The 24,974-nt window shown below is 39.1% G+C and overlaps 3 protein-coding genes across 7 annotated transcripts in view; 1 reads left to right on the forward strand and 2 right to left on the reverse strand.

The window, feature by feature from the left end:
- LOC103713357 (protein SYM1-like) overlaps nt 1-4,455 on the forward strand; it is a 6,011-nt gene extending 1,556 nt beyond the window's left edge. Inside the window, exons 2-5 of one of the 5 annotated variants that reach the window (XM_089926416.1) lie at nt 1,155-1,272; nt 2,365-2,459; nt 3,610-3,690; nt 3,777-4,455. In XM_089926416.1, coding sequence (XP_089782542.1) covers nt 1,155-1,272; nt 2,365-2,459; nt 3,610-3,690; nt 3,777-4,096 — 614 coding nt within the window. In that variant the 3' untranslated portion in view covers nt 4,097-4,455. Of the gene's footprint in view, nt 1-1,154; nt 1,273-2,364; nt 2,460-3,609 lie in introns of all 5 variants that reach the window. The other 4 variants (XM_089926417.1, XM_089926418.1, XM_089926419.1 and 1 more) reach the window with 4 other exon arrangements.
- A 1,531-nt stretch (nt 4,456-5,986) lies between these two features.
- On the reverse strand, nt 5,987-11,616 carry LOC103713276 (ras-related protein Rab7-like). Its single transcript, XM_008800183.6, has 7 exons — nt 11,411-11,616; nt 11,238-11,264; nt 11,025-11,124; nt 6,963-7,109; nt 6,794-6,874; nt 6,532-6,677; nt 5,987-6,293 (listed from the first exon to the last, which is right to left on the reverse strand). The coding sequence occupies exons 1-7, from the start codon at nt 11,461-11,463 to the stop codon at nt 6,221-6,223; spliced, it is 627 nt and encodes a 208-aa protein (XP_008798405.1). The 5' UTR covers nt 11,464-11,616; the 3' UTR covers nt 5,987-6,220.
- A 1,916-nt stretch (nt 11,617-13,532) lies between these two features.
- Nucleotides 13,533-20,242, reverse strand: LOC103701436 (proline-rich receptor-like protein kinase PERK15). The gene is made up of 8 exons (XM_008783481.5): nt 19,416-20,242; nt 17,959-18,516; nt 16,864-16,950; nt 16,659-16,729; nt 15,581-15,657; nt 15,018-15,165; nt 14,575-14,736; nt 13,533-14,040 (listed from the first exon to the last, which is right to left on the reverse strand). The coding sequence occupies exons 1-8, from the start codon at nt 19,990-19,992 to the stop codon at nt 13,753-13,755; spliced, it is 1,968 nt and encodes a 655-aa protein (XP_008781703.4). The 5' UTR covers nt 19,993-20,242; the 3' UTR covers nt 13,533-13,752.
- Between the last annotated feature and the right edge of the window lie 4,732 nt (nt 20,243-24,974).

Below are 24,974 nucleotides of genomic sequence, written 5' to 3' on the forward strand. Positions count from 1 at the left end.
ATACTTAGAATCTCCTGCAGACATGAGGTGGAAGAATGTTCAGAAGAAAGAAGAAAATGTTGGACTAAAGTTCAAGCGTAGTATAAGTGTGGTAAATGATGGGACAAATTTAGTGGCTAAAGTATTGGAATGGAGGATGCATCTCATTATGTAAAGTTAGATATCAGAAACATTTGGATATGTCTTGGCAATGAGAAATCTTTGAGAATGCATTGCATCAGATGTGTGCAGAATATTGAAGGAAATAATTCAATAATGTAGAAGATACAAAGTGATGTGGCCCCATAGTAATGCAGAGAACACCTAGCATGTGTGGTCCGTATGCAAACAACATCAGATACATTTAACAACAATCCAGCATCAAAGTCACCATCAAAAAAAATCTTAATTATTCTGTAACTTCAAAATTTAAATTTAAAGGAAAGTAGCTGCTTGATCATATAATAAGCATACAAAACATTTTAGCCAACAAAAAACAAATTCAAACATTTGATAGTGCAATCTTAACTTGTAACGAAGTATCAATTTTCAATTGGATTTTTAGACAAAATGAATTATATTGAGGCCCGTACGCACTTAGACATCTAGCTTGCATCAGTAAACCAGGAGAGATGGGTTTATTTCTGTAAAATATATATCGGAAGTCGGTAGAGATTCTTTAGATGAAGTGCTAGGATTGAGCTGTAATCATTATTTTTTTACACTGTCGTGTGTGCATGTATATACGTTTCTTTGTTTTTTCCACTTTAAATTAACTATATCTAGTTTAATGATCTTGGAAGACAGACTGTAAGTTTAGAAGCAGGTTCCGATAATATTTTGAACTGTCAACTTCAAGCTAAAAAAGTAATCATCCGTGTCCTGCTGCTTGTTGTTCCAGCTCCCTTGTTCCAACATCTGAGGCCTGAGTTCGGCTTCTCCATTACTAGCAAGCCAATGTTACAAAATCTGGGGGGTTGATCTAGGAATTAGCTGAGTCAAATTTGACAGTTACTTATTGGGAGAACCCACTGTACGGAAAACCCAATTGGAGCATGACTCAATATATGACTTGCTGTAGAAGCATATTCAACTTCATCAACCTAGACCTAATTTAGTCATGCATTTCTTCATCAATCTTACTGTTTTGTTGTATACATGGTTTGTTGTACCAGGTCGTACCTACGGTACTAGCAGTTATCGAGTCTCAGCACTTCCCCCACGCAGAGTGTCAGTACCAATGATTGCAGATCTTGGTTGTATAAGGGATCCAAGATGGAAAAACCAATCACAGTATGGTATTTCTTGAACATCAATATTTGATTTGGGCCTTATTTTCGTTTATATTTAGAATTACTCTGTATTTCTTTCTTTTCTTTTCTGGATCTTATCAAAAGTTTGTTTAAGACAGTGCTAAACTTGTTACCCTCATCGTCATAATTTCATTTTCATTCTAGTAATTTTATCTTATATAATGAATATAGGTTGATGGTGATAGTTAAATGACGATGGTGATGGAGGCATGATTAACAAACTTTGTAATGAAATTCAGGAATAACTTGTAATGATTTGTGATTTATTAAAATTCAGAAAATAAACGCATATAAAAATTGAAAATCTCATGGTGCATATGGTAACAACATTGATTAATCTTACCCCAGATATTAGTTATTGGATTTTTAAACTTGACTTTGCTGATCTATTCTCATGAAGGGCTTATTTCTATTATCAACGTAACTTTTTTCAATTCTTTCCTTGCAACTTTCATCCATCCTATCTCCGGTCTTTCTTTCTTGCTGACTATTAAACAAGAATCTTAGGTCATTAATCCATACAGAAATTCCCCCACAATTAGTTCTCATGTCTTTTTCTGATGTATCTGTAATTACTCTGATATTTAAATTGCTACTTCTATTCCTTATTGCACTCAATTTCTGCATGGTAATGTCCTTATTACCCAACATATTCTTGTTGACACAATTTTTAGTCCTTAATATTGCCTTATAAAATTCTCATTTTTGCTGTATGGGCATTCATTGCGACACAACTCAAAAAGCACCTCTTTGCTGTAATTTTATCAGATAGGTCTCCCCAATTTCTTTTATGTAATGATTATAGTCACGAACTGAGGAACTCTTAGCCACCAAATTTGGTTGGAGCCTTTTCAATTGTCTACTTCATAGAGTTGCAAGATCTCTAAAAGTTGTCCTGACTGCACATGCTATGTGCTAGTTCAGGCCTATGAATCGATAATTTCTTGATTTCTGAATTAGGAAACTCATTCTTTAGTACCATAGTGACATTGGTCAGTCATGACTTATTTGAAAATTTTTCCGGGTTAAGTTTATAATCTGGTTGTATGATGATAATGTCTTGTCTGTTCAGCAGCAGGAAGATAAAGAGCTCAAAATCAATTGGAAAAGGGTGGCTATCACAAGTATGTTTGGATTTGCATATGTTGGACCAGTTGGTCACTACTGGTTAGTTTTCTTAGAATGTGCGACTTTTGCATATTTAGCTTTACATTCTAGCATGCCTTAGATGTATCTTTTTGTCTTGAATGGCACATTTGTTGATTGAAATTGTTACTGAAATTTGTAAGCCGAATGCGTCTAGAAGTTTATATGCGGGCAAATAAGCAAATTTGGTCTTCCCATGGAATAAGGATTCATAAATTGTGGAATTAGTTTAAAATTTCTGTTCAACTTGCCAATTGCCTGATTACATGTAATGCATGATGCAAACAACAGAACATATGATCATCTGTATAAATATTTGACTTGTCAAAATCCTTGATGTTTAAAGATTGCTAAGTTTGTTTTTCGGTTAAGTATTAAATATAGAAGTGCACTAATATACATACATACATACATAGCTTGCACATCCGAGCCATTGGATGTGCTCTACTGTCTCTAAATAGCTTGCACATCAAAAATCATGGGAGTTGGAAATTCTTAGCCTATGCATCAAGTGATCAAAAGAACATATATAATTTGGTGTTATTTAGACTGTCCAATTTTTTGACTACTTGATGCATAAGCTAGAGATTTCCAAATTATATGATTTTTGGTGTATGAGCAGTTTAGAGCTACAAAATCACATCCAATGGCCCATATCATCTATGTGGGATTCCCATTGTCCAATATAGATCTGATCGGATCTGAGAGAAGATCCATTCGAGTGTAGCTAAGTCGAGCGCACACACTCTCTCTCTCCATGCATGCGCACCCATAATTATGTATCACAAATCATTGATTCACCAGTACTATGGTTCATCTGAAAGTCATTCTTGTTCTGGAACGAGTCTAAATTTCAAAGCAATACCCACTTGTGTAGTTTTGAAGGCTAGAGAATTTGGATCCCTTCACTAAATTGGCAATTGTTTGCTGCTTGAATCTTATTGTAAAATTTCAACACGAACATGTTGCAAAGCTGCGAATTGCGAGGCCAAGTTTAAAGAAAACATATTTGTAGCTTGTTAATTCTGTCTTCTACTGCCTTGCTTCATTTGATACATCTTTGATTTCGTGAGAAAAATCTGTGACTAATTTATGTTGAGTAAAGGTGTTTTCTCAAAGCTTATGGTAGAACTGAAGCGAATTGAAATCAAGAGTTGGCATTGTTTGACAGGAACAAGCCCGAGCATCTTGCAGATATACAAACTTTGTTATATGTTTTTTTTTCCCTCACCGGTTTTCTTCCATTATATAGGTATGAATACTTGGATCGTTACATTCGAGTTCGACTCCAGCTGCAACCTAAATCCTTAAAATTTGTTACCGCAAAGGTTGCTGCAGATGAGCTTCTCTGTTGGCCTTTGGATTTACCTATCTTTTTCTCATACATGGGGTTTGCCTCTGGGAGGAGCGTGGATCAAGTGAAGGAAGATGTGAAGCGGGATTTCCTTCCGGCTCTTGTTGTTGGGGCAGGAGTTTGGCCATTCCTCCAAGTTGCAAACTTCAGATTTGTTCCAGTGAGATACCAACTTCTTTATGTAAATTTGTTTTGCTTGCTGGACAGTTCCTTCTTGTCTTGGATAGAACAGCAAGGCGATGCCCCATGGAAGCAGTGGTTTATACCAATTGTTACCCAGGAAAATCAGAAAGGTCAGGCTTGATATCTTACCCTCAGAACTCAGATCAATTCAACAGGAGATTTCAGGCCTTCTGACAGTTGCATTTGAGGGTCTTGAAAGCTAGACTACTGTTCTGCGTCAGAGTTGTGGGGCCGGGAACCTGATGCTTCTGACCCGAAGGGGGCATAGCCCTTCAGTTGCCTTGAGACCAGTCTCTAAGGAAGCTGTTAAAGTGCCCCAGTGTTGTATTATTATCCATTAATTTTGTTGTCGACAAACTATAAGCGCTACCAATCACAGTCAATGGCTGGCTTTTCAGCCTTTCCCTGAATATTTATGTATTCACAAATGGATGATTTTTTTTTTAATAATGAAAGTCTCCTGTGACAATAATTTGTACAGAGATAATGCTCCACGGATCAACATAAACGCGAGGAGCAAGAGATGAATTCTTAATTAATGAATGCGGTGAAAACGCATATTTTATGTTTCTTTTAGCATCCTTGTTCAACAACACAAAGGGAACCACATACACTGCTGAGATACTGGTTCGAGAATAAGAAGACTTTCTGGCTATATCGGTCTATAGAAAGTGAAAGCTCCTATGATTTACCAAGACAGCAAGAGCAGGCGGTGCCTTTTCTTTTGTCCATCGGATCAATTTTGCTATGGATACGAGCATTTCAATCGGTACCGGTTTCTTGTGATCATCTTCATGTCATCTCTGACAGCAATACCTTCCAAGCCATCTGCGGCACAGGCTCTCTGTTCAGATTCCATATGCAGTTCAGACCCACGACTTGGACGCAGCCAGACGCAGCCACCGCCGCTTTGTCCTGGAAGCGCTGTACTTCCGACCCTCACCGCCGCAAGCAAGAAGGCATAGGTTGGCTGGCTTTCACGGCTGCTGCCATCTAAGGAGGGCATCCGGGATGCCTCCAATGCTTGGAGACTGGCGGAGCTGTTGGCTCGCCAGAAGGCCGCCGCCTTAGCCAGAATGGATTCTGACGGAAGAACGCATCAACCTCCTCGAAGCTCCTGCAGAAGCATTTGTTTGTATCCACCTTGGGCGCACACTCGCACCGCACAAACACGACACGTCGCGCATGCCGGCATGCACAAACGCACGCGCGGAGAGAGAGAGACTCACTCTCAGCGGCTCCGCTAAGAGGATCTTGAGTAACGTGCGCCCAAAAAAAAAAAAAATGTTATGGATTTGGGAGTGTGCCTAGGCCCACCCCAAAGTAGGGAATGACCGACCTGAGTAGTGCAAAAAAGGGTCTACACCGAGCTCCGCATAGCATGGAGCATTACCTATGTACGACGGATGTTGGGCGCGGACTGCATCCTCTCGGAGGAAGACTCGACTACAATCATCGAGTAGATCCAAAGTTGAGGATGCACGACTAAGGAGCGACCACTGCTTCACGACATCCGTCGCCTACTGAGAAAGTTTGACTCCTACCTGGCCACACATTTATCGAAAAACAAACGATATTGCTGACTAGATTGCCTCATTCGCTGCTTATTACTCGAAGGGTTCATCTGAGTGGATCACGAGTCTGCGCCAGAGCCTTCCTATAGCCTTTTATTTTTTTGATCTTATTGGCCGCATTCACATCCGTCGGATGCGAGCCGCCGTTGTACCAAAAAAAAAAAAAAAAAATCATGACCTGCCGGTAGAAGAACCTGGATCATTTCAACATCAATACCGACCATCTCCTTATCACCAGCACCACCTGTGCCTCAGGGTAGACTTTGCAGATCACATGGTGACCTACCATCCCCAAGTGAGTTCCATATCACCAGCACCACCTGTTGCCAGACCCCCCTTCAGGCATCGAACAACCTCAAATTTGACAATCTCTCTGCAAGGGATTGTAGAATATATGCTAAGAAACTACCATATGGACATGGTTCACCCCCAGAAAATATCATAAATTTTTTAAGTCTTTAAATACAGAAACAAATGAATCCCACCGGCGAAACAGGATGCTGATGAAATACAGGAGGAAGAATATTCCAATAAAACCAACCAGCACCAATCACCTCCTCCCAACATAATATAGATTACAAGGACAAGCAATAAGCTTTCACAGAATCATTATATGACATGTTGACTCCATAACAAATTGGGATAATGCACTCCAACTGCCTATCATCCATCTAGCATTCACAGCCTGATGACCGTTGCTGACGTCCACCACCCGCCGCCACATCAATGGTGTCCGGAAGATATCTTCATTAGCAAAAGAAAGTGTCAGGCAATCCTTCTAGCTTGAAGAAATGGTGCAGCAGAAAACCTTTAAAATTCGATACAGGATTGCTACTTGCTAGGGTACACTAAGAACTTCAAATGACCCCCGCCCAACCACCAAAAAACATAGATATTTTCAAAATCAAACTTCAGGCCCGGATTTTAAAACTTTCATGATTTAAGTCAGATGTTAAGACAGTCAGTCCATGGAGGTACTCACATCTCTTCCTCCGGTTCGTTCTTGAGGGCATTCTTGGCTATACACTGAAATGCGGCTTCCACATTAATTCCTTCTTTAGCAGATGTCTCAAAGTAGGGGATATTTCCTTTTGATGCACACCATGCCCTTGCTTTTTTCTCAGAAACCTGGGATCCCAGAGAGAAAAATAACTCCAAAATTAATATAAATTTACCAAAAAAAATGGTAGTGGAAGTAACAATACTATTAGTTTGCTAAAACTGTGGAGAAGAAAACAACTTACCACCCGGCTATTGCCACCATCAACATCTATCTTGTTTCCCAGAACTACAAATGGGAAATTTTCAGGGTCGGATGGGCTAGCCTGCACATTAGACAATCAACACAGGCGTTAACTCTACAAATTTTATCATATTTGTACTATTTTGAAGTCAGGTTGGATAAAGGGTCACCTGAATCAAAAATTCCTCGCGCCAATTGTTCAGGTTATCAAATGATTTCATAACATTAACATCATACACAAGAACACAGCAATCAGCTCCACGATAGAAAGCCACACCAAGACTCTGAAACCTTTCCTGCCCTGCAGTATCCCATATCTGGAGAATAAAATGCAGCAATAAAGAATGTGAGCCTAAAGATGAGGTTATCCACCGACATGCAAGGGTGAGATAGGAATGCAAGTACATTTTGCATAAGAGAGAGCATATGACTGAGGCTATAAAGACACTACATAGAACTTATTTGATAGATACTCAAGCTCTTGGGGCCACAAATCTCTGCCAACAATTTAACCAACTGGCTACAGTCCATGTTCTTTTAACGATCCAACAGAACCATTTGGATCTCTTGAACCATCATTCTTTATGTTCTATAGTTATGTACAAAATTATAGTTTCAGCTTATTTTGATTTTCGAATCTTTCAGGTTGAATTTCTTACAACATAAACGATAACCACAATTGCCTACATATGCAGGGTATGGTTCCATAAACGCAACTACACTTATCAGGTTCCAATATTTAATTCACAATTTAAAATTCCAAAAACCACATTTTAACCTCATGCGTCAGTGTATATATTAATGAGTTCCTATATTGCATTGTCAACTTCTTTTTGGCCTGTTTTACCTTAGGCTGGGCCAAAACATCCTCCAAAACCAAATTTTAAATCTCTAGCAACAAAACTGAATGTCTGAGAGATTTGAAGAACATATTCTGATAACTCATTATGAATATCATAACAAACACCAAAATTGCATTCATTTGTTTACAATTATGACGTGTGCATGTGATACTGTAAATATTCCTTCTGAAAATGATACTCTGAGTTGTTGAGCTCCTATCTCAATTTAAGAAAGAGCACACTTTCATAACATTTTTAACTGCTGAGGTGATTTGAAAAGTGTTTTATATCAACTAGATACAGGAAGAGAGATGAGAGAAGAAGTCAGCATGTCATTGTAAGCTTCCATAGTTCTGCTTTAGCTAGCCCTTCCTCAAATTAACATGGAAGGCCTTCCAGTTTCTGCCCTTTAGAGACTCTTAGAGGGAGAGAGGAAAAGGCAACCATATTGCAATCATTAGCAAAACATTCGTAATGTTCAGATGTTGGGCATACTGTTCCAGTGCCCGTATAATTGGATCCTGATTTTTGGATTGAAGGTGAATTTTTAAAAAATAAATATTTAAAGAAAAAAAAAACATGATTGAGATATGCTTCATTGACTAGTGCATCATGAAACCTTGCTCTAGTGACGCTTACTTATTGTCCTCAACATATAGAACAAAACAATAACTAGGGTTGGGATGATTCACCAAAGAACCTAATTTAATATACATACATTTTGAAATATTACTTCTAAGTTCTAATTCCACCTCCCAAGCCCCCCACCCTAACCCAACAAAAAAAATAGAAAATAAAAGAGAAGATTTATAGGTGCTTCTATGCAGCTTCATTTCTTCATAATACAGCTATGGCACAAAGGAAGTGCCTTTGAGACATTAGATCTCTTCCCACTTAGAACAAAATCTAGTGGTCCACCTGATTTTTCTCACTTATGAATCTACAGGTCCTCATTATGTCCCCACAACTAGCTGATCTGGAATATTGACAAAAAGCAAAAGCTAAACCATGATCATCCATCAGTATCAAAATCACATCTCATGGCAACATCATGTAGGTGTCTAACAAATTTCATTTACATTTTTTAAAATCATACTTGTTCATTATCAAATATTTGATCTTTCAACATCATTTTCCTTTCGAATGGACGTTTCCCACTTCACTATATCACTTCTTAGGCATCATTTTCATTCTAATGATTACAAGTCCACTCTCCAATCAAACAGATACTACTAACCCAAAACCCATCCAACATAGTGCAGCCACTTGAATGATTGAGGAGCTCAATTAGCAAAGGATCCTCAATCAATCTTGACCGTAAAGTTCCCAAAGGAGAATGCCCAGATCTTAGCTTATGAGTAATGCTAAACTTTATATCTCAAATCATGTCACTTCTTGACCTCAAAAAGACTGACACATAAGTATATAAAAAAAAGGCATATAATGAAAAATTGGTACATGCAAGCTTCTGACAACTTTATCACGATATTAATTTGTAGTCGAATTTTCCATATCTTTCTAGACACACAAGTAGTTCATTCTATCTTCCCTTGACAAGGAAGAAGCTCACAGAGATAGACAGAGAGATGAAGATTGTTCTTTTTAGAAAAGTTGCACACTTAATTTTTCAAAGCTATTCACTTTCAATTTCTCCACCAATTTGAATGTGTCTATTTTACCAACTTAGCATGTCCTTGATGGAAATACAGGACATGCTGATCAAATTTTCAATGTGTATTGAATATATCCTCAATAGATGACCTACATCAAGATATTTACATATTGAAAACAACTCATTAATCAATTAGAGAAGCCTTCAATTTTTGAAGGAAATAAATAACAAAACATGTGCAGTTTTATGGATAGACATAACAAATAAATTGCACATAGAAATAGTCTCTCTGCACACAGGTAAGGCTGCGTATATTTGACCCTCCCCAGACTCTGCAATGGCAAAAGTTTTGTGTATTGGGCCACCATTTTACAACAAAATCATTTTCAACATAGGAATATAGGTACATTCTCCTCAAACAATCAGACGGGTATAAAGCAGATATCTGTAGTACCGGTTATTTCAACTTAATCCAAAACAATCAAAACTAGTGCAGCACTAGTAAAGGTAATCCAGGCTGCTACTAGTTCGTGTCATGCTTTTCCCACTAAATTATTTACCATAGGCGCTCTAGTCTTCAAGGGTTACTTTCAGACGCCAAGTGTATGGGCCTTCAAGAAGATCAATAAATTCACATCAGTCCCTTCTCCAACCAACAAACTACCCAAAACCAGTGTAAGATTAAAAAAAACATTAATAATCTCTGTTGGAAAGTTCCTTAAATAGCTCTATCCTAAAAAAGGACATTGCCCTTATATTTCTTTAAAATGTCAAATATCTCAAATTCCTAGCTAGGGGGCATGCAATTCCTCAGTTGGTACTTTGCACTGAGAAAACAAAACAGGAAGGAGTTTCTAAATTTTCTAGACAAATAGGGTAACAAAAGCTACGACAAATTATGCTACCACAAGATATTTTGGCTTATTGAATATATACTAGACAAGGATCGATATGACATTTATATAATGTTGGCTCTATCCTCCTTCATCAAGCATGAGTTCGGTGTGGCTTCAAATAAGTCCCTTTTTGATCTGTAAAGCAAAAGAGTCTTAAGAGATGGTTTGGCAATAATAAAACAATTAGCATCATGTTCTTAATAAGAGCATAAGGAATATCATTTTTAGCCTACTTCTATCACTTGTACTGGTATATCATTGTCAAAAAGATGATTTGATCAATCATAGACGAAGTCTCACAGCACTTCCTTCAACAACTTAGCGGTGAACGTACCAATACAAGATGAGCGCTCGCCTTTCTTTTCATCAAAATACTTCTTGTTACAACTAAAGTTTGCACAAGTTATCAAAAAAGATCAGGCATAGTGACAGTAAACAGCTACTCACAGTCACATGGCCAAGGAAATCATAGCCTACATATGTCAGCATATATTGCAAAACAGTGGTAGAATCAGCCTAAAATACGAAACTGATGTGAATTTAAAACAGCAATCCAAGATAGGCCAGACTAAAGTTATGCTAAGTCATTTACTATATTTGGCACTGCTTGGTGCAGATAGTATCCTAGAAACATTGAATTTGTTACATGAAATGGAAATTTCAACAATTCCCATAACACCCATATCTGTACCCATAAAACGTATCAAGATCCAAACAGATAATTCAGGTTACAAGCAACACAAGCACCCAACAAAAATCCATCTGAATGAGTCAACATGCAATCTTATGATTTCATGTCATATCTTATATTCCAAACACATAAAAGAATCAAATGCCAACAGATGAAAGAAAATCAAACACCCTTAGCATACCAAAACTCACCTGTAACGTGAATAGCCTGTCCTCAAACTGGACTTCTTTTGTCAAGAAATCCGCTCCAATGGTCGCTTTATACTGATTACTGAACTTCTTGTTCACATACCTAAACATTACCATCAAAACCAAATCAGCCACCATAACCAAAGATACATCAAAGAAACAAATATTTCTTCAATAATTATAAAAAAGAAAGAGGTTTAAGGCATTCGAGAATACTGATTCATCAGAGACGTCTTCCCAACCCTAACAAGATTCACACAAAAAACCAGAATCATGAATCAGAAAAGATGAGGATTAAACAGAAACAAAGAAGAAAGGGTACAATAATTGTTTTCCATATAGATCGAAAATGAATCCGAAACGAGAGAAAGAATCCAAGAATAGTTCACCCGCTGTCTCCGAGGATGATGACTTTGAGAAGCATTCGCCTTCGGGACGCCATGGATTCAAACAGAACAATCGACGGAGGGGAATTCAAATTCTTCGAACCCTAACGATCTAGGGTTTCTTTCCCCACCACGGCACGAGATCAAGCCCTAGATCCCAAATCCAGAGAGGGGTCGCGGAGAGGGGAACGTTCCTTCCATTTTTGGTGGGAAAAGACGAAGCATAAATAAAGCAATTTCGGAGTCGACAACAGAAAATCTATTCTTCTAGCCCGGCCCAGCAAGCCCAGTCCAGTTGTCCAGGCACATGCAGATCGATCCAGCATAAGAGGCAGCGATACAATAAGAGAAAGTTTGTACTTTTTTTTTTCATTCAACAAAAGTATTTTTTTTGAAAAAAAAATATTCGAGCCATGGCGAGCGGTGATGTTGCTTTCCAGGCTAAGTATGCCTACATAAAGGCCAACGGGATAATAGATTGGGTGGCTTCGTACGTGGCCGACCACTCTTGGGGCCTTGTGGATTGGAAAAATAGCTACTTAGATCACTCCAAGATTTGCTGTTTTTTTTTATTTCTTTGGGTATATCCATACTAGATGGTATGAGACATCCACTTTAGAAAAGAAAAAAAAATGAGGCCCAACCTTGGCACCAAACAAAAGCTTCAACACCTTGTGTCATCAGAAAATGAATTTTTCTATGAAATGTGAGACACCCACTAGATAGACCAGGCAGGCCTAATAACCTTCTCTTCAAGGTGTGATCGAGAGTCCCTAAAGAAAAAGAAAAAACTGTAGAGGTTGACATGGTTAATAGATTCCATCAGATAATGCCACATTCCACTCATGGACCGGGGCTTTTATTCTCAAGACGTCCCTCGTATGTAACTTGTTCAACACCAACCAAATAGAGTTTAATCTTCTCTGCTAAAATAAAAAGAGAACAGGTAAACTAAGACCGCCTGTAGAAAGATTTAACAGAGTATTTCCGATATACTCCACCTACACACGAGGTGGTCTAACCGAGTTCAGGATTGTCATGCGTGAAATGAGCTCTTTATATTTCTCTACAAATCTCGAAGAGATCAATAAAAATGAGTCTGATAAAAAAGAATTATATCTCTTTTTCAAAAGTAGTAAAAACAAAACATTCTAGTGGAGGATTTTTTAAAATAATAATCAAAAAAGGATCAGTTATATGTAACCTTACTTCGATGTGCAAGGTAACTGTCTGTGTTGTGAAACCTGTGACAACCAGCTCATAATGAAAACAGCCTTATGGTAATTCAAGACTATTCCCAATTCCCAAAAAAAAATCGAGAGGCGTCATAATCTCCCACCTAAAAGGTGAGGCCCTGCAAAACCAGAAGACAAGCGTTAGCCTTGAAGCTTTTAACAGCCAGATGGATTGTTTAGATGGGTGTGAAAGACGCTAAATTTTTCCTTTACATTAGTTTTTTTCAGCAGCATCATGGTTATTTGCCGCCACCAGGAAATGATTAGAAACTCTCATCTCTTTTCTCTTCCTAACATTGGCATCCATTTTACTCCAGAACTGTGTCCCTCATACGCAATACAATTATTTTGATTTTTAAATCAAGAACTTACAAATACTTTTGCCGCATTCAACATTAATAAATCAGAATTGATTTCCAAATAGCTCTATCTACCAAGAGTTACATGGCATAAAAGTTAAAATGATGATGCTGTATTAAAATGCTTCCATAACATTGCACTGACGCTCATGAATGAATGCGTAATTTTCAAATGGTTCTGTACGCCACTAAGGACTTCATGGCGCACAGTAGTCAAAAAAATATTATTGTACTGAAATGCATGCATAACATCAAGCTGTCACCCATCCACGAATATAAGTTTCTGCTTTTCACTGGCAACTACCCTGTCAAAATCAATAGTTTATCACGATTACATTAGAATACTTCAAAAAATCTCAGCAAGAGAGCAGTTCTCTTTTCCTGGCTTAATACCCTCTGCATGACAAAGATCAAGTCATCCCCACAGCTAATCTAGCCCAAAACTTGAAACTTTCAACCTTCATGAATAGTGCCTCTTTAAAACACACTTCAGCACAGACCAGAAGGAACCCCAGAAGCAATTAAACCACGTAAAAGAATCAGTTAGCTCTTCATTATTTTCACAAGAATAAAAAGCATACACGTATAAGAACTTCTAATATTACCGAAAACTATATCCCACCCATGCACGGACTGCTTTTCTCAAATAAAAAGTCAAGCATGAAAGTAAGGTGGGCAGGTATGAAAATAAGGTGGGACTTTACAAATTGATAAAACAGTCGAATTTTTTTCATGAGCTGCTGCTGAAACCTTAGCTGTCTTTCTTCCCCTTCCCCATTTCCATTTCCCGTGTATGTTGGCCTTCACTGCTTGATGCTGATGGGTTCTGGCCATATTCACTGGTTGGTGCACTGAAATCGGTGCTAGGGTAGTCCTGAGTTGCTGCCATTGCCATCTTCCTGAACTTCTTCATGTCCTCATTATACTGGCCAGAATCATACTCTGAGCTGCCATATGAACCGAAAAACCTGCTGTGACCTGGTTTAACGCCTTCATTCAGATCCTCAAGAGATACATCTCCTTCCAAGGCTCGGACAACCTGTTTGGTAATCACTAAATAGTGTCACAAACAAGCCACATGTAGAAACGCAAACAAGCATCTGATCATCTGAACATAGAAGGTAATCTGATGTGTCTGGGGGGTTAAAATAAAAGCTCAAGATTTGAACTGAAACTTCAAAGTGCACTTTTGAGCTGACTAGTTGTAAACCTTAGGAAAACAAAAAGGGCATGTTCTGGAAGTACATAATGATATAGCTCAACAATGAAGACAAAATAGCAAATTTTGGCCCTATCTTGGAACCCAGTCATTTGGGTTGGGGTGGGGGGTGTAGTGGGTTGTTGTGGAGATCCTTCCAACAAAAGTATAATCACTTGGAGAATGTAAATGCCTCAAAACAGGAAAAACAGAAGGGGAAAAAATTTCAAGGAGAAAGTATCCACTTAACTAACAAGTATCTTTAGAAAGAAACAAGGGCATGACATATTTGGAACAGAGCTGCTGATGAATTTAGCTACCAGAAAGATTACTATATGCTACAGACGGATTGAGAGAGGGGGGGCAGGGCAGTACCTGACTCATCCGTGGTCGACGCCGTGCTGAGTGGCGCACGCAAGCAGCAGCACAAGCAATCATGCGTGCCATCTCATTAGGATTGTAATTTTTTCCCAATCGCGGATCAGTGAGGGCATCATAGTTCCCATCCTCAAGAGCCCGCGTAAGTAAAGGTCTTGCCTGCAGTAACAAAAAACATAACTCCACAGCGTGATGTGCAAATCTCGGATGGGGGCATCACATTACAAGTAGAAGGTCCACAAGAAAACAAATAAAAAGATGAAGTTGCAACAAGAAGCAACCAGCTTCACAACCTTTTAAAATAATAATATTGAAACTCTTCTATAGGCATGCATGCCTTCTTAATTTAAAAAGGAGTAATAAAAATCTGAAAGTTTATACTATGCAAGCTCTAAGAACTATGAAACCAGGGGCTACATAAGCATATATAAAGCACTGACCCAATCAACCAAGCTATCATCCATGAAAGTTTGGCTTGTATCAACCGGGCGGCGTCCCGTGATTAGCTCAAGAAGCATGACTCCAAAGGAAAAGACATCTGATCTTTCTGTGAGCTTTCCAGAAGATGCATATTCTGGTGCCAAATACCTGTAGGCAAAGAACAAACTGCAGGTCAAAACGGAAGGGAGAGATGACAAAAATTACCCACAGGTCTAGTATATGCTACTCAACAGCAGGTAGTCAAACCTCCCACTCAGTACAAGTTGAGCATACCACCATATAATTTTTAATCTGGCAGGGATTTTTATGAACAGACTAGAAATGTTTTAGCAACAGAAATCAGCAAGCCAAATAGCACCATCAACACAAGAAAGACAGCAATTTTAGCTGATCATGACCCAACAAATGATTGGACGTAAAAGTCAAACATAGCACAAAAGCTGTCCCATGAACTAAAGACTTGAGTCTTAGCGAAACATTGTCTGGAAACATGCAATGGATCTAAACATCATTAACGGGCGCAAGCCAGATCAAACCCTACATGAGGAGAAAATGAACTTACCCAAAGGTTCCCATGACTCTGGTAGAAATATGGGTATTGTTATCAGATGCAATCTTTGCAAGCCCAAAATCTGCAACCTGCAGGCAGTCTCCAATTTTTTTTAATTCAAACAAACAATTTGAGAACAACTTGAAAAAGATACTCTTTCTTACTGATTAGTCTTACTGATTAATAAAATGATTTAAGTAATAAAAACAAGATTTCCAAACCTAGAAAAAAACTAAGAGAAAGCTAATACGTTAACTGAATTGTAAAGAAATTTCACCTCACTTATTTGTCTAAACTAATGTGTCCAGACTTGTTATTATGTTCCAGCATCAGCCGTAAGCACTTATTTTACTGCTGGAAAGAAGCACAAGACTGAAAGATTGCTGAAAACTAGGTTTAAAGCTTAAAATAATAGGAGATGAAATATGGATTTATGTTCTTGATTAGTCACGGGGCTTCCATAACTGGATATTTAGACACAAAAAGTTGTCTACACATGCTGCTTAATATATGTTTAGTTATTTGAGTGTCATTGAATGGAGGCATTATAGCGTTTGGTAGATGCTAATCTAGAATAAATAGAGACGGTACCATGCCTGATACATGCACACACGTATATACATAAACACACGCACACACACATACAGACATACATACACAGATACATAGAGTATCATGTTAATCTAGAATAATGTGTTCACCCACTTGATGTCAAACCCGACAAATTAGCTGTTCCACATTGCCTGTTAGAAAACGCTTGTATTTGATTGGACCTTAAGGCTTAGCCAAGTCAACCACATCATAAACCAAAGGAATAAGCACCTCTGGTCAAACCAGGCTCAAGCGGTTGGTCTGATCTGGTTATGAACATTGTTACCAGGAAAGCATTTGGTAAAAAAACAAAGAAATCCTATTTCCTACATCTCCCTTCTTGCATAGTTCTAACAATATTTCAGAGATTTTTTTTTCTATAAAAGCAATATCCATAAGGAAAATTTATCAGTCAATTGTAAATAAAGAAAAATTATCTTCAAAGAACAACTATGCATATAAGATTAAACGTCTGGCTTAATAAGAATAGCAAACCTACCTTTGGCTCAAAATTATAATCAAGAAGAATATTGGCTGCCTTAATGTCACGGTGAATGATCTTAGGATGGCCTGGAAATAAAAATAATCTCTAATAAGAACACGGAACCATAATGAAGAGGAGAAACTTGTGGGCTTATCACATTAGTGTGCAAACTTCATCCAGCTTGAAATATTATGAGTAACAGTGATGAAGAGAAGCTCACAATCCTCATGAAGATAAGCCAATCCCTTTGCAGAACCCAATGCAATTTTTAACCTTGTGGGCCAATCCATGACTGGCCGACCTTTCCCTGAAAAACAAAAACAAAAAACACCATTTGTTAAATGAAAATGTGTAAATAGTAAAGCTGATTCACCAAAGAGCAAATTAGGCGTTTGAATGGCATATGTAAAAAGTAAATCATCCAAGCTTGTATTGAATATTGGATGAATGACAGAGTGATAAAGTGTCTGGCACATTCAAAGAAGACAGGCCAACAGCAGTAGATAAACCAAATAATACTTGTTGTAAATTTTGGATGAATTCAATTCACAATGATACACAAGTCATTAGGCTACCAATATGTCTCTTATTTGTTGGCGACAATTCTCATTGAAACATATCAGTGAACCAAGCTCAGTAAATGAAAAGGCTCGGAGATCTGGTTTTTCTAGCGACAACATCTTAATGAACGCGACAAGTTTTCTCTTCTTTCGTTTTTTCTTGTTGGCTAAACAAATCCATAAAACAGAACCCAAATGGGATAACTTGTATCATTCCACACAACTTTAATACCACATAACCTCTTAATTAGTTTCATGTCAGTGAGCTTGATGGCTTAGGCTTATGACATGTAAAATAGTTAATTTCTTTATCAGTAAAACAGAGCTAGATATTAAAAAGAAAGTAAAAGGACATATAATTACAAACATATAAGAACAGACATAATTCTAAAGTGATCTGAAGATAAAAGATGTAAAAGACCTAAGTTTAGCAGGAGGCCAAGTTAAACATTAAAGACAATTCACCATTAAAATTAGTAAGGATCAATTCATACTGCAAAAGATGTAGATACTCCATCCTCTATATATCTTAAACGAACTTCTTCAAAAACATGCCTGCACTGTACTGCAATAGTAAAGGAGAACCAACTTTATATCATACAAACAATCCAATATACTCTTAAGCAGCCATTGCTAGCTCCAAATGGATAACATGAAGCTTTTATTGCTACTTATTCCACAAAAACTGTTCATCAGAGGGGAACAGGCAAACACAGAGAAATGTGCAGGTAAAAAATGAAATTCTAAAGGCTTACCATGCAAATGGAACTCCAACGTATTGTTAGGAACAAATTCATAAACAAGCAGCCTCTTGCCTCCAGCAATGCAGTACCCAACCAGTGAAACCAGATGTTTGTGATGCACACGACTAATAATTTCAACCTCTGCCTGGAATTCACGCTCACCCTGTCCACTCCCAGATTTTAATTGTTTGACTGCGACTTCTTTACCATTTGGAAGCATTCCCCTGTGTACATATCCAAAACCACCTTGCCCAAGGAGATTAGCATCAGAGAACCCATCTGTTGCCATTGCCAATTCTTCATACGTGAAGGTGCTCTTTGAGAAGCCAAGGGCGACACCAGGTGATAGTGGAGACAGTGGATTCTCAGACCCGGAATAATTTGACCCAGAACCTCCACTGCTGCTTACCATAGGTGGAGGAGGTGGTGGCGGTGGAAAATGGCCTGGCAAATGTGGAGGGCGAGAAGCATGTGGTGGTGGAGGAGGATGCGGAGGAATTTTGACAACATGATCTGCTGGTGGAGGGGCATTCTGCTGCCAATTCTGGGGCCATCCACCATGAGGGTCATCTGGCAACAATAAGCCATTTAATGTGAATAAAATTAGACATCATTCAAAATCCAGCATTGCTGATAAAAGATGACAGCAATTTCATATTAGAATCAAAGCATAAAATAGGTTTACTGAAAAAGTAGTGGCTAACCCAATCATCATTCTATGGTTACAGAAGCAGGACAACACCCACACGAATATCAGAACATGCATTCCATGTACATCAATTCTTACAAAATTTGATTTTAAGATCAAGATGAGTTATTACTGCGAGGACTTAATAACAATGTTCCAATGGTTCTAAACTGACAGAAGATATAGGGGATCCATGCAGAATATATTTTGAGGTATAGACAATGCACTACCCTAGTTGCAAAGCATCTGACTGCAAACTCCCAATCTATCAGTCGTCTATATTTTTTGAACGGGTAAAAAAATTGCATCCTTGCAGGAACCCAATAGTTTGCAAACAATATAATCTCTTCATCCGGTAACAGGTATATAACTCAAAGACGATCATGTGATATCTGAATCTTGCTTAGATCAATTCTTATCTAATCGTTCACCAATGGTAATGAGAAAGACATCTACATCCCAAACTACTGCCAGCCTATCTTAAACAGTAGCCTTTTGCGATTGATAGATAGATCGGATAGAGCAAACAACAAATGACTGTTTTTGAACCAAAAAAAGTGGGGAACGAAGATTTTTTTTTTCTTTCTAACATTGCATTCCGCAGCATTTTCGACAAAATTGGTTCTTGAAAAGAAGAACGTAATCCAAAACCCTAGTCAAGACGACCAGATCTAAATTTCGCCACAAGATTTAGACCAATGAGAAATAAAACAGAATACAAGGAGGGTTAAAAAAACGATTTTTTTGGCAGAGGTGTCAGAAAAAGAAAATCAGATCATACCTTTCCGTGGTGGTGGCGGCGGCGGCGGACCGCCGTAGTGATGAGGCCGAGGGCGGCGCTTCTTCTTCCAGCAGCAGACGCAGAGAAGGCACAGCACCAGCACAATCACCACCGCGCCCGCAGCCAACCCCACGACGAGCACGGTCGAAGTGGAGTTGCCCGACGAGGGCGGAGACGGGGGAGAAGGAGTCTTCTCCGAGGGGGTAGACGGAGAACTAGGCGTCGATCGGCCGGACGGAGGCGGCGGCGACGACTTCGACGGGGTCGCCGGCGGCGGAGGTGAGGAACCGGACGGGCTGGCCGGAGGAGGCGAGGTGGAGGGGGTCGCCGGAGGAGGCGAGGTGGAGGGGGTCGCCGGAGGAGGGGAGGCGGAGGGGGTGGCGGGGGAGGGGGGAGGGGTGGAAGAAGGTGGGGAGGGGGGAGGGGAGGAAGAAGGAGGGGAGGAGGAGGGTGGGGTGGTGTTGTTGGACGGCGGAGGGGCGGAGGGGGTAGCCGGCGGGGGAGCGGATGCCGGGGATGGGGGAGATGGGGGGGACGTCGGTGCCGGGGCGGCGCCGGGGGAAGGCGAAGAAGACATCGGGGGGAGCTCGGGCGGCCTACTATCCTTTTTTCTATCTTCTTATCTGACGGGTTTCGGGATATTTTACTCTGCTTTTAAGCTCTCTCCCCGTTCTTGCTTCGACGGCAATGGCATTAGAGTAATTAGCAAAGGGGATTAGCGTATCGTTAGTGGAGAACTAAGCATTGGGAAATTTGAGAGTCGGGAGGTGGGAAAGCTTGCAGAATGGTGAAAGGGAAAGTAGGAGATAGCGAAATTAACGGTATACTGTATTCCGTCTTTAATAATAAAATATTTCTATTTGTACCCACGGACCTAATCAACGGATTCCATGGAAAGTCTTACTTTTCTACGAGACAAGGTTACTGGTCCGCAAAGAAGGGGAGTTACATCATACAATAATAGTTAATGTATTTTACTTGGCTGGGAAATATCCTTTAGTCGCAACCTACTAGCTGCCGTCCATAAAGAGCCCGCATCCTTTTTCTCTTTTTTAAGCCTCTTCATTTATTTTTTTTCTTATTAAGTCATCCATCCCATCGAAGATGAATGGTATATATATAATTTTTTTTATGTTAAACAAAGTTTGAAAATTATGTACTTATATTGATAAATAATATAATTTGAAAACTATATATCGATTTATCTAGATATATGTATTGGCTTGCTAGCTAACTAATTTGTCGGTGTGTATCATGTGACTATATAGCGTATCATCTCGATGAGCCTGTTCTGCATCGTTCTCTAGTCTACATAGGCCATGGGTATGAGTGGCTCAATAAATTTAGAAGCCTAAGGCGAACTCACTAATAATAATAATAAATGTATTTGAAAATTATTTGGAGGCCTCAATATTTTTATAGCTAAAAGTTTGGGGGAGGGGGCTCAATGCATTTATAGCTAAGAGTCTTTAGGCTTGGAGGCCTCAATGTTGCATTTATAGCTAAGAGTCTCTAGATGGAGCCTTGGCCATGGGCACCCAGAACCTTATCCAAAAATACTAGTCATAAGGTGTTTTTTAAGTTTCTTAATTCTATATAAGCATGCAAAATCTTTCCGACAAATAATCGATATAAAACTAAATATATACTTGCATAAGTTCCCACACTTATTTTTTTAAAATTTATTTTTTAGTTTAGGTTGTCGGATTAGAGCCGAGCACATCATGGCACATACACATAGAAATCCCCTTCCCTAATGAATTAATCTTGATTAGCTCCACCTTTGCAACAAAACTACTTGTAGTCATTCATTAAGAGGTCATCATTGCGAACCAAGATTATAGCCTCATATATCTATGTCATGGGGATTATAGTTTTGGTATTAGTAGAGTCCAAATCCGGAGCAGTGCGCCCGTGGAGCTCCATGCTTCACGTCTCAATGTTTAGAGGGAAGGTGCCACAGTTCAGCAAAATAATATTTAACAAGCAGCAGGGATGAGTATACCACACAATACATGGTCCCATGATTTGTACGCCATAAACTTATCAGCTGATAGCATATTCCCTCGTCGAATACCAAAGGTATTTATTTATAATTTATAAGGATATATAATATGTAATACTATGTTATTGTCTAATTAATACGGTACCAAATGGCAAAGGTTGACATACGTTCTCGTATCTTAATGGCCGGCAGTAGGTTAATTTGGCCGAAGTAACGTAAGAGGGTGGAGAACGGCTACCCGCAGGGTCCTTAAAGCGACCCGTGAAGGTTGGTCTGAAGGGATGCATGATTACCGGCCAAGTCATGAAACCATGTATATAATTTCGTTTTATACGTCTTGATACTTGTTATATGGTGGAAGAAGTGTCACAGGATAAATTAAGAGTCGCAGCTTCAAATGTGAGATGTCTTACCAACACAAAAATGGATTATCAATCATATGAAAGTTATAATTGACAGAACATTATGAGGATTGATATAGTGAATGAAAACACAGTTTTACAATTTTGGAACAGTTTGGGTGTGGATCAAGTTTCATACGATGAAATCTGACCATTCATATTCAGTCCACACCCATGCATGGTGATGCACATCTAATCCAGTTACAACTCACCAGAAGGTCAGCCACGATGCCACCACGTGGTTGATAAGGAGCAGCCACTTGGCGGGCCTGGCGTTATGTGGTCGAATTCGCATATCATAAGCTCCCATAGTTGGCTGTATTCTAGCTGGGGATCCTAGTGATCGTTAAAATCCTACCGATGTGATAGGCAGGACGTTATCCGCATACAAAACATTCACACCTGATGCCCAGGCCATACCCAGGCCAGTCATTTCTGATCGGCTTGCGTGTCCTAATTCTTTAGTGGTGGGTAAGCTCCTCCAACCTAACAATCCACAAAGGAAGGGGAACTAAGGAGGTAAGTGCTCCAGACATCCTAACAGGCTGCGAAAATTTTTTTTTTATTATGCAAGCATCATTCTGACTTAGGCATCAGAGGATCCTCCGTCAGATATACTCCGACCAGAGAACTTCTTCATTTATGCTATTTCAGATAGGAGTGTGGCCACCCAACAAGGACCCCGGTAGCAACTGCAAGCCGCTTGCCCTCTCAGATCTTGGCCGGAGCAACCGACAACCGAGCTCTCTAGTGTTATCGCATTTTTTATTGTAGTGTGTAGGATAGGCCGGTTCTCAGCAGCAGTATTTGATCTCTCGATCCATAAAACTGAGCATGTCCTGAACTCTAACCATACTGGAACAATGACACCCATGCCTAACCCGGCCTCTCCCGAGTCCCCACGACCTAAAACAAATAGTTTGATGTCCGGGTCTAAATTCTATGATACGAGTTAAATTTGTCCAACCAGATCTGCACTGCCCAATCACAGCCTTTATCAACTTATAAAAACCATGCCAACTTCATTTATAGATCAAATAAAAGAGTTAAAAAATTTGACAACAAAAGTCAAGGACAACAAAATTTGATGCAATACTAGCAATTCAGATATGTGCAATGCACGTTAAAAATAATTAATAAAAAGGTTCAAACGATGGGAAAAAAAAAGGAGAGATAAACTATGCCAATTAGAGAAAGAACATTAATTATTTTTCTTTATTGTTGGATAAAAGAAAATCCAATATATTAGGAATGTGGATGACAGATAGGCGATGACTATTTCAAGGTACAGGCTAATTGGTGTCGCATATATTTGTAAAGAAAGCATCTAAAAAGTATCCTGGTTACCAAAATTAATAGATGGAATCTAATAAGGTACTCGTTCTGCATGAGTTTATGGGACATGGTCCCCCTCCTTTCCAAGGCCTCGTTAAATGATGCATAGCTCTTTTGTTGGTGGTATGCTGCGATGTGGCAACAGTTGCTCCTTGGCTAGTAGAGAAGAAATTATTAGATGGACCAGATCCGGTGCACTAGCTTAATAGTCACTCGCCATATTGCCTTCTTTGTATTTAAACAATTCAAAATCAAAACAGAGATAAAAATTCATAATATTATCTACTATACAAATGCCCCAAGATTTGGACTGATCTATTGGACCTGCTCCATCTAATAAGTTTTTCTAGCATAGAGCTACCATGGGGCGCCCAATACTAAATAAAAAGCAGCGGAGGCAAAGGCAGAGACGAGGCTGACCGAAGGAGGGGAGACTAGCTAGAAGTCCATGTCCATAGTCAATAAAAAGTTCATCTTCTAAATGGTCATGGTGGTAGTGGCGGTGAAAAAGGGGAGGCAGAACAAGTGCATGAGAAAAGCACACGAAAGAATGCACATTTATAGCAGTGAGTGTCTCCAGCAGAGGAGTGCTATGCTGTTTGGGAAAGTATAGGAGATTATCTCCATTAAATATCACCATCAATCTCTATTTGGTTAGCTATGTCAGTGGTACACACCAATCAGAGATTTGTGGGGTTTGCTACTTATTGCTTGGTCATTAAGAAAAGCAAAAAGAAAAAAAAGCACACTACATATATTCTAGTATAATTTAAGACGTCCTTAAATTCTGCAGTAAAAGTATTTGTATAATTTTTTTGTATATATATATATATATATATATATGTATGTATGTATGTATGTATGGAATTAGCTGGGACAGTATATTAATGATTGATTCCGGCACAAGTCTGCTCCCAATGATTGAAATAAAATGCCCCAAGAAAAAATAAACGAAAAAGAAAAAGAAAACAAACGATTGGCTATGTGGTCGGAGCTTCCCTGCCGGGCTACATGTTTATTCCTGCAACGTAAAGGACGCGATTCCGCTTATTTCCGGGGCAATCAAGCACAAGGGGGCCCACCAAAACTTTATTATATTTTATACGTCGTGGATGTCACGTGCCGAAGATGACAGCATGTTCCCCAACGGTCATTCCCAAAAGCTAATCCCCGAGCCACTTTGTTTAAAACTTAAGTGGCAGGCGGAATCCGGTGCACCAAGAATAAAACACATGCAATGCGGGACCACCGGCCACTGCAAAGGAATGGCATGGTTGTACTGACCCTTTAAATACAGGCGGACCACATGTGGCTGTCGATTTAAAGGCTGTGTCTCGCTCAAAGGACTCATATCTATCACTCTCTTCTTTCAATCATCATAAATGAATGATAGGTGCACGATAAAAGAGAATATCATAGAAAAGGTTTGCATCGGAGTGAACCGGATCGCAGTTTCGCTTGACATAAGGTAAAACAAGGAACTTTGGTCGGATTTCTGGCGCAAGAAATACCGGATAAGCCGCCCAGCAAGCTCAGAACTGCATGACAAAGTACGTATGCGATGTTGGTGTTGAGAATAAATTATATTTTTTTTCAAAAAAATTCAGCCATAACGAACAAATAGGTTTCGGACGAAAATGCGCTGCCGATAGAAGATCGTTGCTTTATGATATCCGCAGACTTTAAAAAAAGATAATTTTTATCAAACAAATATGTATAAAAAGATAAACAGTGTTACTGACTATACCCATATTCTTTGTACGTGCACTTAATTGGAAAAAAATAAAAAACCGCCGCCACCTATCTAGATAGTCAGCT

Source organism: Phoenix dactylifera, chromosome 12 (genome assembly GCF_051530095.1).
Source record: "Phoenix dactylifera cultivar Ajwa chromosome 12, Ajwa_hap1_PhDact_Kaust_v1.1, whole genome shotgun sequence".
Classification (NCBI taxonomy): domain Eukaryota; kingdom Viridiplantae; phylum Streptophyta; class Magnoliopsida; order Arecales; family Arecaceae; genus Phoenix; species Phoenix dactylifera.